General features: G+C 26.8%; 1 protein-coding gene across 4 annotated transcripts; it reads right to left on the bottom strand.

Moving 5' to 3' along the window:
• Nucleotides 1-3,512: 3,512 nt before the first annotated feature.
• Nucleotides 3,513-8,553, bottom strand: LOC127287802 (uncharacterized). 4 transcript variants are annotated; one of them, XR_007843927.1, is made up of 8 exons: nt 8,400-8,553; nt 8,263-8,331; nt 7,837-8,202; nt 7,585-7,714; nt 6,890-7,466; nt 6,365-6,493; nt 4,009-4,089; nt 3,513-3,751 (listed from the first exon to the last, which is right to left on the bottom strand). XR_007843927.1 is itself a non-coding variant. In XM_051314934.1 (5 exons), the coding sequence occupies exons 1-5, from the start codon at nt 8,434-8,436 to the stop codon at nt 7,343-7,345; spliced, it is 726 nt and encodes a 241-aa protein (XP_051170891.1). In that variant the 5' UTR covers nt 8,437-8,553; the 3' UTR covers nt 6,887-7,342. The 4 variants fall into 4 exon arrangements, 1 of the variants encoding a protein (XP_051170891.1); XR_007843928.1 differs by having other exon boundaries at nt 4,009-4,077; XR_007843926.1 differs by lacking the exons at nt 3,513-3,751; nt 4,009-4,089 and adding an exon at nt 4,392-4,632.
• Between the last annotated feature and the right edge of the window lie 4,144 nt (nt 8,554-12,697).

Below are 12,697 nucleotides of genomic sequence, written 5' to 3'. Positions count from 1 at the left end.
ACTCTTGTACTCATGATTTCGTTTCAAAAATTGGTATACATTGAAATTTTATTACGCTATCAAAACTTATTACACTTGATTTAATAAAATTGGTTATTTCATTACAAAAAATTAAAAATTAGATATAAAGATACGAATTGAGATTAAAATTTAAGGAATATTTTTTTTAGCGTTAGCAAGTTATGATAGTAGTTATTAATTCTAATTTTTTTTCCTTATAGATTAAGATTAAATAAAAATGCTATAAGTAATTATATAAAGTTATTTATTTTCCGGAAAGTACAATGTAGATTGACAAACTTAGATTTAATCACCACCTTTGGTGTAAAATTTTATTCTTGACATATCCAAAAGTATTTTTACTATTATTGAATTTTATTCATAAATGCAGACTTGTCTTCCTGTTGAAATAAACCAAAAAAACATATTTTATGTAGAAAAATATTGAATAAAGTAACTTATTTTTTAAATTGCATTTTAGTTATTGTAAATTTGTAATTATTCCAAATGAAATAGGTATTTAAAAATTTTTGAGAAAATCAAAAAAAAATAGTACTTACTTCCACAGCATCGTCCGCTACAGCATTCTGTCCCTCTAAGACAATGAGCTCCAAGTCTTAAACAATTGTTATTGTCAATTGCACCACCATGATGATGGAAATAATCGGCAGCAACTCCGGTCATTAAGAATACGCTCAAAAGAGCAAAAATTGCAAAAACTGTAAGTTTCATTTTACAAACTGATATCAATAATGATTGATACTTTGGTTTATATACTGTGTAACTAAGGAAACAGTGATTTAAAAAATTTAAATAACAAGGAAAATTTATTTCCTGTTTTGCATAAAAAATAATAGACGTCAAGAAATATATACAATATAGTAATAGAATTTATTACTTAGTTAAATAAATTAAAATGATAAATTAAAAAATATAATGTACGTTTTGACAGCACAGATGTTTTTTTTAGCGCAGCAAAGAAATTTTACTGTAACAGCTGCACAATTATGTTTAGTTAATAAAAATGCTAATAAATTTTTTAAAATAAATCTATTTCGGTAAATGATATTCAATTTCTTAATTTTACAAAAATAGATCTCTTTATAGCAGATGACGAATGAATTTTACCATTTCTGCTAATTTTTTTTTTGTCCAATTCTCCAAAATATCAAATACAAACCTAATTTTAAATCTCTAAAAGATGAATAATAAAAAAGTACTTGTTTAATAATCATTTATTTATACAGGAAATACATAGAACTTCAAATTACATTGCCAATCATGTTTCTCGAAATATTAATGATTCAATAATTTTTTACTTTAAAAAAGTAAAGAACCCTTATATACCTTTATTATCCATATGTTTTTTAGTGACAAACGTGTCGACCTGTTAAATAAAAAAAAGATGCATAAATATTACTTGATTTGATTTTTTTACTGATTATACAAAAAATCGAAAAAGCTTCCAAATATAAACAGAAAATTGGAAAAATATTGAAATACATGAAATTTAAGGATTTTTGACTATTAAATAATTAGAAAATACACATACGTCCACAGCAACGTCTACTGCAGCATTGCCTACTTCTACGGCAGCGTTCTCCATTTTGTCGACAACGACCATCTCCACCATCACCACCATCTCCACCACCATCACCACCGTCAGCAACGACTCCCGTCATTAAAATTACGCTCAAAAGAGCTAAAAGTGCAAGAAATGTAAGCTTCATTTTTCAACTGATATATACCAATAGGCATTAATACTTATGGCTTATATACCCTCAAACTGAGGCAAATGTATACTTCAAAAATAATGGAAAAATAAGGAAAAAATGTTTCCTGTTTTTCCATTTAAAATAATAAACAAGAAATTTATTTTCATTCTTTTGAATATAATTATGAGATATATTTTATATAATTGGAACTGACGCAGAAATATAAAGATAACACATAATTTTTATTTACATACATATTATAAGGAACAAAGAAATTTTATTTGTACTAAATACTTCCCTTTCGCGGTAAATTAATCTAAGCATAAGGCAAAAAGACAAATGACAACTCTGGAATATACATACAGAAGCAATACGTACCAAAGAGTTTAACTAAACTTATCAAAGCTAACAAAAGACAATTGACAACTCTATAATATACAGACAAAAGCAATGCGCACCAAAGAGTCTAACTACCCTTTTCGTAGCTAAAAAGATAAATGGCAACTCAACAGTATAAAAAACCAAGACGCACCAAAAAATTTATCTAGAATCATTGCTAGAAAATGACAACTCTACAATATGTACACAGAAACAATGCGCATCAAGATGTTTAACAAAATAAATTTCGCTACCAAAAAACAATTGACAACTCGACAATATACAGACAAAAGCAATGCGCACCAAAGAGTCTAACTACAATCATTGCTAAAAATGACAATTGACAATTCTACAACATACACACAAAAGCAATGCACACCAAAGAGTCTAACTACACTTTTCGTGGATAAAAAGATAAATGACAACTTTACAATATACAAAAAGCAATGCGCACAAAAAACTTTCCATTCAACAAAAAGTCCTTGGAAGTTCCAGATATTTGTAACAATAATAGTACAACGTATATTAATGCTTCAAAAAAATATTTATTTTTTCAATAATACATATAAAATATCAGAATATTTAGCACAAAAAAAATTCATGAAAAATTGTATTAAATAAAATATAAAATTTTGTTTATGGCCATTCAGTAGAGTTTATTCATTTGTAAAATATAGAGATCCTTACACCATTATGGCATTTAAAAATATTTTCATCGTCAATCGTTAACCTGTGCACACTCGTACTCCTGTTAATATCAAAAGAAAAATAATCAAAATGTAGAAACTATTAACTTTTCATCTTTTGTATAATAAAATATTAAATTAAATTTAAATTTGTTTATTGGGTTTGTTACTTACATCATACTAATTTTAATATCAATTTATATAAATATAATTTAGTAAATTAAATGAAAATAAAAAATGATTTCATTTACTTAGATTGCAACGTCCGCTGCAACAATGTCCATTTCCTCGGCAATTGTCTCCTCTTTGTCCGCAATTACTCTCGGGTTGAGCAATGACTTCAGTCATCATAAAAACGCTCAAAAGCACTAAAAGTGCAAATAAAGTAAACTTCATTTTTCAATTGATACTACTCAATATTGATATTGTGGTTTTTATAATATAAAATTACTAAAAAAATTTTTGTTAAAAATATAAGAAAAAGAGTTTTTATAATTGTTATCTCCATCAAAAATAATAATTTTATTAAAAAAAATTAGTTATTTTAATAAATAAATGTGCAATATATTTTGATTCAATTAACATAATAATGAGAAAATATTTGTATAACTGAATAAATATTAGTACAGCTTTATATTTAATTTTTTTTTTACACTGAGAGAAATTTAGCTCTTTTGGGTGACAGATATAAATTGTAATATTAAATGTTTTGTTAAATTAAATAATACAAACATTATTGCTTTAAAATATGTTTATTTTTTTCTAAGAATTCATAACATATTAGAAAATTTGACAAAATATTCGAGAAAAAAATTAATTATTCAACATATTCTGTTAGGATGAAATAATTAAATATATAAGATTTTGGCAATGAGACTTCATAGTTGTTGCAGATTAAATTTGCAGCGTTTTTTATTGCCATTCAGTAATATTTTTCATTTTCAGAGGATGTTTATTTGCACACACCTCTTTCTGTAAATAAGAAAATACGGAATTTATTTTTTTTATAGGTAAACATAAAAAAAAATTTATTTTCAAAATTGATATACATAATGTAAAGAAATTAAAAAGATTTTTAATTTTGTTAAGTAACTACTAGTACTAAAATGTAAAATATATGGATACTGTATCTAATTTAAAAAGATTTGCAAAAATAACATTATGAATTAATTATAATCAATGTTAGAAATGTTATTGACTTGCTATATAATAAAATGAATTCTTCTTACTTTGATTGCACTGCTTGCTACAGCATTGTCTATTTCTTTTGCAACTCTGTCCTTCTTTACGGCAAGAATCTGCAACCACTCCTGACATCATAAAAACGCTCAAAAGAGCTAAAACTGCTAATAATGTGAGTTTCATTTTTTTAAATGATATCAATTGTTAATGAAACTCAGGTTTATATATCATCAAATTAAGACAAAAATAATTTAATAAATGAAAGAAGGAGGAAAAATCATTATGCTTCACATTTGAAATAATAGACGTCAAGAAAGTTATTCTTGTTTTATATAAAAACATCAACTTAAGGAAACTCAAAATTACCGATCGTCATAATTTAAGAAATCGAAAAGATATTTTTAAAATAAATATTACAACATATGTTAAATAGTTTTAAAAAAATATTTATTTTCTTTATAATGCATATAAGAATTTAGATCATTTAAAAAAAAAAATGCAAAAATTATTTTTTTTTTTACATTAAAAATATATTTTAAACATATTTTGTTGATGGCCATTCATAGTTGATGCAGAGTTTAGTCATTTGTAACATGCAGGAATCTTTATACCATTGTTCCAGTTAAGAATAATTTTATTGTTATTCTTTATTTATTTGCACACGTGTCTTTCTGTTAATGGGTAAAAGAAAAAGAATTAAAATGTTGAAATTATTAATATTAAATTAAATTTATAGACTTCACTAATGGAAGGTGGGAAATTATTTTTTCTAACGAATTAATAAACTAACACAGAAAATTAAAAGGCATTAAAATAACCCGTGTGGAAATTGAAAAATGGTCCTAACTTGGTCCTATCTAGTTTGCCGTTTTATTATCTAGGTCCTATCTTGGCAGTCTAACTTGGTCCTAAAATGGTTGGTGATGCGATTTTAGCCTGGTCCTAATTTGGGTGCCTATTTAGGACCAATATAAGAGTCCTTTTTAGGTCCTAGATAGGACCAGCTTTTTTAAAATTCACATAATTTTAATAGGATTAATTATTTGTTAATAAATTTTGATAACATAATTTTTGTATTTTATATTGAAATTAATATATTTGCTTACTTTTAGTACATACATATATACAAAAACTTACTTATAAAATCTTTGTTTCTTTACGCATATATAATATATATTACCATGTATGTACATAAATAATGTATTAACAATCAAATATTCGTAGATTTTTAAAAAGAATAAACATTTAAATATAACTGGACTTTTACAAAGGTTTAGCTTGCACCCTATGATTTAAATAAATCAGTTTCTTCCACTATAGTTCTCTTCGATATAAAATCTTTTTTTTTTTTAATTATAGAAAGTTTCTTTGAAAAAAATTATCTTTGCTTCAGAAAAATTTTAATTTTTTTAATCAAAGAAATTTTTTTTGATTTTATATTAATATTGAAACTTCTTTGATTGAAATTTTTATTCTTTTAAATTTTTCAACTTATTTCAATCAAAGAAACTTTATGTAAATTTTAGAAAAACTTTTTGTTTAAAAGGAAATTTGTTTCGAATGATACAAAACAAATCAAAGCAATTAACTTTTTCAAATAAACAATCCCTTTTTTCTGGGTGTATATAATAAAAATAAAAAAATGTAATCAATAATAATAAATCAATAAACAAGCAGAATTACATTGCACTTTTTACACAAGAACTTAACCTCTAAATAACTTCTGCTTATAGTTTCGTCCGTTTCGTCTGCTAGGGTTGAAAAAGTAGGGGCAAAAAAATTCAAATGAAATGTAACCCTTCTCATTTTGTTTAATATAAATTTAATTAATAATTAATTAAAATTTTTAAAAAACTATGGTATATTTTTATTTTTTTTATTATTGTATTTATATATTTTTTTTATTATTTTGTTATTATTTTATTATTATAATTATATTATTATTATAATATTATTATTAATTATAATTAATAATGCCAAAATATTCCGATATTACTAAAATGGCTTGTAAAAGCAGGACCAAGTTAGGACCAAATTAGGAAATATTAACATTTTCTGCCAAGTTAGGACCAGCTTAGGGCCAATTATCATTTTAGGCATACCTTGGGGATTTCTACTCGGGAAGCTGCAATGCTTATTATTTTAATCCAATTTTGCTTATTTTAATACCAAAATGGATTAAAATGAGCAAAATTGTATTAAAATAATAAGCATATTGCAGCTTATTTTAATGCCTTTTAATTTTTTGGTGAAAAGATTGAAAGACTGATAGTTTAATAGATGCAGTGTTTAATTGGATAATTGAAAATTTGGATTGATCATGTAATTGAATCACAATTAGAATATTTTTAATCTTTTTTATAAAATATATAATTTATAAAGTTTAAAAAAAAATTGACTTACTTCGATTGCATCTTTTGCTGCAGCATTGTCTATTTCTTCGACAGCTCTGTCCTTTTTTTCGACAATTTCTATCACCTTCTTCCTCGGGTTGAGCAATAACTCCAGTCATCATAAAAATGCTCAAAAGAGCTAAAAGTGCAAGCAATGTAAGTTTCATTTTTCAATTGATACTAAAATATCAATATCGTGGTTTATATATAATATAAAACTACGCCAAAAGTTTGTTTAAAGTTTTAAATAATAAGGAAAATTTTTTTTTTTCGGTTTTCTGTATCAAAAATAATAAATATTTCATTAAAAAAAATAGTTATTTTAGTAAATAAAATGTGCTCTATATTTTGATTCAATTTTCATAATAATGAATCTCATTTGTTAACTGAATAAATATTAGTACAGTTTTATTATATTGAACCCTTTAGAAGAATCTCTTTTAAAAGTAGGAAATATAAAATTATTTTCCTTTTTTGCATAAGGAAAAATTTTGTTTTAGAAGATATAAATAATATTTTATTGCGTATATCGTACATTTTGTTGAATGTATATTCTATAAGGTCAAGTAAACATACAATGTCATGTACAATGTGATCGTAGTTCATATATAACATATGTGTGTGTGTGTTGATATTTATTTTTAAAGAAATTTGAATTTTTATCAATTTATACTATATACGGTTTACCGCATGAGATAATGATTTTACTATTTACAATAAAAACTTGTTATTCAGTAACGAAATTTTCCTGGTATTAATCATTTTGTAATTTATTGACAGAATCATTTTCCTTTTCTATAAATTCAGATGATTTTGTTCTCGACATATCATGTTTAGAGGAAGTAACATTTTTTCAAAGAACTCCTACAAGTAAAGTGTAAAATCTGTTTTGAGTTTTTTTTTTTACATTTCAAAAGTACTTAGGATGATAAAAATATGTTTATGATTTACACAATGATTTTCACATTTTTTATTTATTGTTAAGAGTCTAGAGATCTTTACATAAATTTTCTGATCCTATTGGACTCATCATTACTTTTAATTGTTTCTTTAGATGTGGATTTAATTCCTTAAATTTATTTAACATGCATTCTCGTTGTACGATACTGTCACTAAAAAATAAATATATATATAAAATACAACTTTTTGAAAAGAATAATAATTTTTTTGGCTAATTTAGTTTTTGCAATAATTGCTTCATTGTTTTGGCAATTATTTATTAGAACTTACCCACAGGTACCAATTATCGGTGACATTTGCATTAGTAGTTCTTGAAAGAATAAAAGTTTTCTTTTATCTTGACGCAATTGGCATTCATGAGAAGAAGTTGCATTTTTAAGTTGTTGACCATTAATTATGACTATCAATATATGAAATGCATTAAAAATTACAAAAAAAAAATTAGAAATACAAGAAAAAATTTAGTGCGCTATTAGATTTTTGTCTAAATTAAAAATTTATATAAAATGAAAATATTCTTACAGAAATTAAACCTGTTAACTATTTCCTTTGTAATTATTGACATCATATTATATATAATATTCTGGATTGATAATTTCCCCAAAAAAAAGTCATGTGGATAACAGTTTGATATTTCTTGAAAAAATGATGCAATACTACACCATAATTCTTTAGCATCATTAGCCAAGAGTGAATTGACACCTTTTTTTAACATTTTTTGTAAAGTATTTTCATAATCTTTTCGTTTTATATCCACATTATATAAATTTCTATTCATTCGACATTGAACTTTAATATCAATTGTTTCTGAATTTAATAATTTTTTAGCCTCCATAAATGATTCTTCAGTTTTATTTTCGAAGATATTTGCTAATTTTATTAATGTTTCTGCAAATTAAATATCATTATTATGATTTATTTTCTTTTTTTTAGAAAATTGATATTTACTTGCAAATTCACAATTCATAAAGTCATCTGTATTGGAAGGAACTTGACATCTGAATTCTTTCACAGAATCTAAGATTTAAAAAAAATAATCATTTTTAAGAAATTAAAAAAATAAATATTATTAAGTATTTACTCACACAGTATTAAAATAAATGTGAAAATTTTTATAGACATTTTGTTTTTGTACAAAATACGATTAATGATTTTTTTTGGAAAATTAATCGGTTTTGCTTTTTATCAACTGTTGTTACAAGGAAGCGATTTTAATTTTAAATAATTTTTATCTTCATGTTAATTTTATTAAAGAAATGAAATTATTTACAACAAAATAGCTGCTGTTGAATTGTAATTGTCACGTGCGTGTAAATTCACAAAAAGAAGAAAAAAAAACACCTACTGTGATGATAATTTAAAATGCTTTTTGAATATTTATCATATTAAATGAGTATTATAATTTTTATATTTGTACAATTTTTTTTTAAATCCGTTAAGCCACTGTAGACAGCTAAAATTCAACGTTTTCTGCGAATTTTTTTTTTTTTCATGGAAGAATTTAGTGATGTTTAGAAGTCGTTTTTGTGAGATGATTTTTTTTGGGCTTTCTCACCATTTGGAAAGATTCCCCGGAAAGTGCCCCCTGGAGGTTCTATCAGAATTCCGCCGGAACTTCCAACGTAATTCCGTTGGAATTCCATCGGAGTTCCAAAGAATTTCCGATGGGATTCCGAAGGAGTTCCGACGGAATTAGGACTCAAAAAATTTTGAAAAAATTAATCAGAATTCCGCCGGAATCCCATCGGAAATTCTTTGGAACTCCGACGGAATTACGTTGGAAGTTCCGGCGGAATTCTGATAGAACCTCCAGGGTGCACTTTTTGGGGAATCTTTCCAAGTGTGTCTGCACGCCTACTCAGTAAAAATGAATCTGGAGCAAAATAAAAATTTATTTCCTCTTATTTCACCTTTTATTTTCTGTGGACATGATAAGTTGAGAGATAGGATCATCTGAAATCTAAGCATCACCTTATTCCAATGCAATAAATAATTTTTCTTTGAAATTTAGTAAGGATTAGTTCGTGACAGCCAAAAACAAAAAGAAAACTACTGCATTCTACAGTGAGTTAATTTGCAGATTATCATTGTGCCATCTTGAAAGGGCAACGGCGTTTCATGCAAAGTAGCGAAACCATTTGAGTCGATTATTCAGACACGCATGAGCAGGTACAATTTTTAATTTGATTCTCGGTTACTTTTGTAGTTCATTGAAGGGGGGGGGGAGGTGGAAGTAATTACGGTACAAGGACGATCTAGGTAGGTACGCACGCGAGAACAAGAGGGTGACTAGAAACAGGGCGAACGACTACTGTGTATATATATATGGAGTTGATCGAAACTCGAGTGTTCGTAAGTACAGCAATCTTGCGGGGTAATTTTGTGCAAATAGTAATATCGTGCAGACCGACTGGCTGCTGTATGGTGAGGTCGCTCGCGTGCCAAGGTATCATTTTCATTATGGTCGCTCTGCGCGGCACAGCCAGATAAAACCAATTATAACCTATCCCCCGATATCAAAGCCAAACGTTGTCAGCGTGCACCAGTTCTCCTAGTATAAGCTCTAGATTTTACTTGCTAAGCAGCCATTTTCTATCATAAATATTCTCAACTACCTTATATATGTATATATATATATATAGCAAAAACTGCATCAAATACCTCAATTAGAAAAATCATTTTTAGTTCTGCATTAATTTGTTAAATTATGCGGTATATCAAAGCCATTTAAAAATTTCGACAAAATCACTCAAGAAAGTACAAAAATAATACAAAAAAAAAGTTATCATACAGGGAGAGAAAAAAAGGCTATGATAACCGGAGACACAAGTAGTAACTGCCTGAGTGACTCAAGCAGTAGCATACAACTTGGATCCCAAGTAGTTTTTGCCTGGCAAACACAAGATGTATTACACGGAGAGAAAAATTAGGTTGCAACAATCGGAGACTCCGGTTGAATCTACTTGACCGACGCAGGCGTGAACGCAAGTACCGACACACAAGTCAGTACAATTTGGTAGCCAGGCAGTTTTGGCCTGGCTGTCTCAAGTAGTATCAATTGATCAGGGAAAAGCTTTTTCGGTATCGCCTGAGAACACCAGTAGCTGCAATTAAAGACCCAAGTCAAAACAGCTTGGCTCCCTGGTTATAACTACTTGACTTTATAAGATCAACATGACGACTTAAAAGAAAGCAGTTGGAACTTTTTTTTTCTCTCCGTGTAAGGCCAGTTCCAAGTCGAGTCAGTTGTTCCTTTGAAGTTTCAATGGAACAACTGACACGACTTGGATCTGGCCTTAAAAGCCTGGTTAAAACTCAGATGGTAAGGTAGGGAGCGCGTGAATTAAGGGAAAATTCAAGCATTTCCTACCTTACCCTCTGAGTTTTAACCAGGCTTTTAATACATCTTGTGTTTGCCAGGCAAAAACTACTTGAGACCCAAGTTGACTTTAATTTTTAAACTTTAAAGCCTGCCAACAGTTATTCCTGAACATTTTTTCGCAGGCAACCTTATAATTCATCGTGTTCGCAATAAAATTATCTATCTATATATATTTTATTGAGTAAACAGATGAGCGCAAATTACTATTTTTATTCACCTGTTTGTTTTTGGCAACCCAATACTCTTGAACAAAAAAAAAAAGTAGGCAACCCATCGGTTGCCTATATTTTTTAGGTTTTTTTACTTTCGATTGGTATATATAATTTATTTGGTAAACAAGTGAGTGTAATAGTGAGAAAAAAAATTTTTATATTGTTAATTAATCATATCATTGAGCATATTATTCTAGGCAATCTATTTGCAACATCTTTTATGGTATATTACATTTGATAAGAAAAAACATTTTCATCCTGTGAACAGATCAGTGAAGATCGGTTCCTATTCGGATCCTGTGTACTATAACCTCTGCATTAAAAACATTGTACTGTTGGTAATTTTACCTTGTAATTTGGAAAAATAGTTTTCTACATTACCGACAATTTAACGCGGGTTTTTTGATTTTTCAATTTCAAAAACAAATCAAAAATTATTAAAATATCATTTTTAATTTCTTTTCTCCCTTTAATAAAATAATTTTCGAAAACCAGAGCTCTTCAATTAAGTAATAAACAATTTAATGTCAAAAAAAAAAATACTAATCATGATTTATAAATTTATTTTTTATTTACTTCAGGTTTATTTTAAAGAACTTGATTAAAGTTTTGTACCATCTCATGCATATTAATTATTATTTTTATACGACCAGTAAATGCATTGCACAGCTAAAACTTCGTTTATTAATAGGAGTTACCCTCATAAAGTGAAGGCGCAACCTTGGCATCTTTAGAGGTTCTTAATTACAAGACGAGTATCTTAGTTGTAACAAAAAAAAAAAAAATAAATAAAAACTCTCTTTTAAGTTTCTAATATGCTGAAATTTTTTTTTAACGTCTGTAAATTTTTTTTATTTAAAAAATAAAAAAAAAACAATTCATAATTTATTTGAAAAATATAAAGTGAATCGAAGTCAATTTCGAAAGTGACGTCACCGCAGTTGATAGGAGATTTAAAGTGATTTCTAGAAATTTTCTCGCTTAAAAGTTGGTGAACACAACTTTTGTGAATCTGAGGGTAATTTTAAACGTGTTGCATTGCGCGGTTAAATCTGTCGATCTCAGCATGGTCGCGAGAGATTTCTTTTTCGGTTAGTGCAAATAGAGTTGGAATTTGAGGGAAAATAATATTTCTTCTCTATGCTCACGTACGTGATGTGATAAGACTTTTCCTATATATGTACTATATCAAAAAAAAAGAAAAAAAAAACGAGCACATTTTGAGTGAAAGGAGAACTTTTAAATTGCCAAAGCCAAAACCAATGGCAAATTTCCGACAAGTTTTCTTCCTCTTTATATTTCTTTTTCTTTATACAATATATATATATATATATGTTAAAACCAGTGTATGCCAATGAAAGCACAGCATATAAAGTCCTAAGAGAGTTTAACATAAACGCAAGCACTTAGTTTTCTTAATACGCATAATTTAACTCAAAACTCTCTTTCTCCCATATTCCCACGTGAATTCTCTAAACATGGATTTTACTTAACACCTCAAAAACCGTTTATAGTTATTAAATTTTTTATTATTATTAAACTCAATTATTGACTACAAATATTAATAATAAAAAAAAGTATTAACAAAAATATATAAAATACAAATTCTTATAAATAAATTTTGAAAACGAATTTTTTAAAAATTAATTACAAAAAAATGTTTTTTATCTCGTAAATTTTTGATTAAAAAAAAAAAATTCAATTTTATAATATTAAAAAATTGTTTCTGTTGTATTTGTGAACAATTTATCAATTTAAATTTCCATAAAGGAAATAAATGAAAAACAGA

The sequence above is a fragment of the Leptopilina boulardi genome, unplaced genomic scaffold (assembly GCF_019393585.1).
Source record: "Leptopilina boulardi isolate dan_hultmark-lab unplaced genomic scaffold, ZJU_Lbou_2.1 LbouV2_372, whole genome shotgun sequence".
Classification (NCBI taxonomy): Eukaryota; Metazoa; Arthropoda; class Insecta; order Hymenoptera; family Figitidae; genus Leptopilina; species Leptopilina boulardi.
Note: the sequence above shows the minus strand (reverse complement) of the source record. Positions and strands in the feature narration are given on the sequence as shown.

Excerpts from the sequence above, each read along its gene's own strand:
- LOC127287802 (XM_051314934.1), bottom strand. The coding sequence starts at position 8,436 with ATGTCTATAAAAATTTTCACATTTATTTTAATACTGT. Across the intron at positions 8,332-8,399 it reads CACATTTATTTTAATACTGT|ATTCTGTGAAAGAATTCAGA; the intron begins GTGAGTAAATAC and ends TTTAAATCTTAG. Across the intron at positions 7,715-7,836 it reads AGTTAACAGGTTTAATTTCT|TCATAATTAATGGTCAACAA; the intron begins GTAAGAATATTT and ends ATATATTGATAG.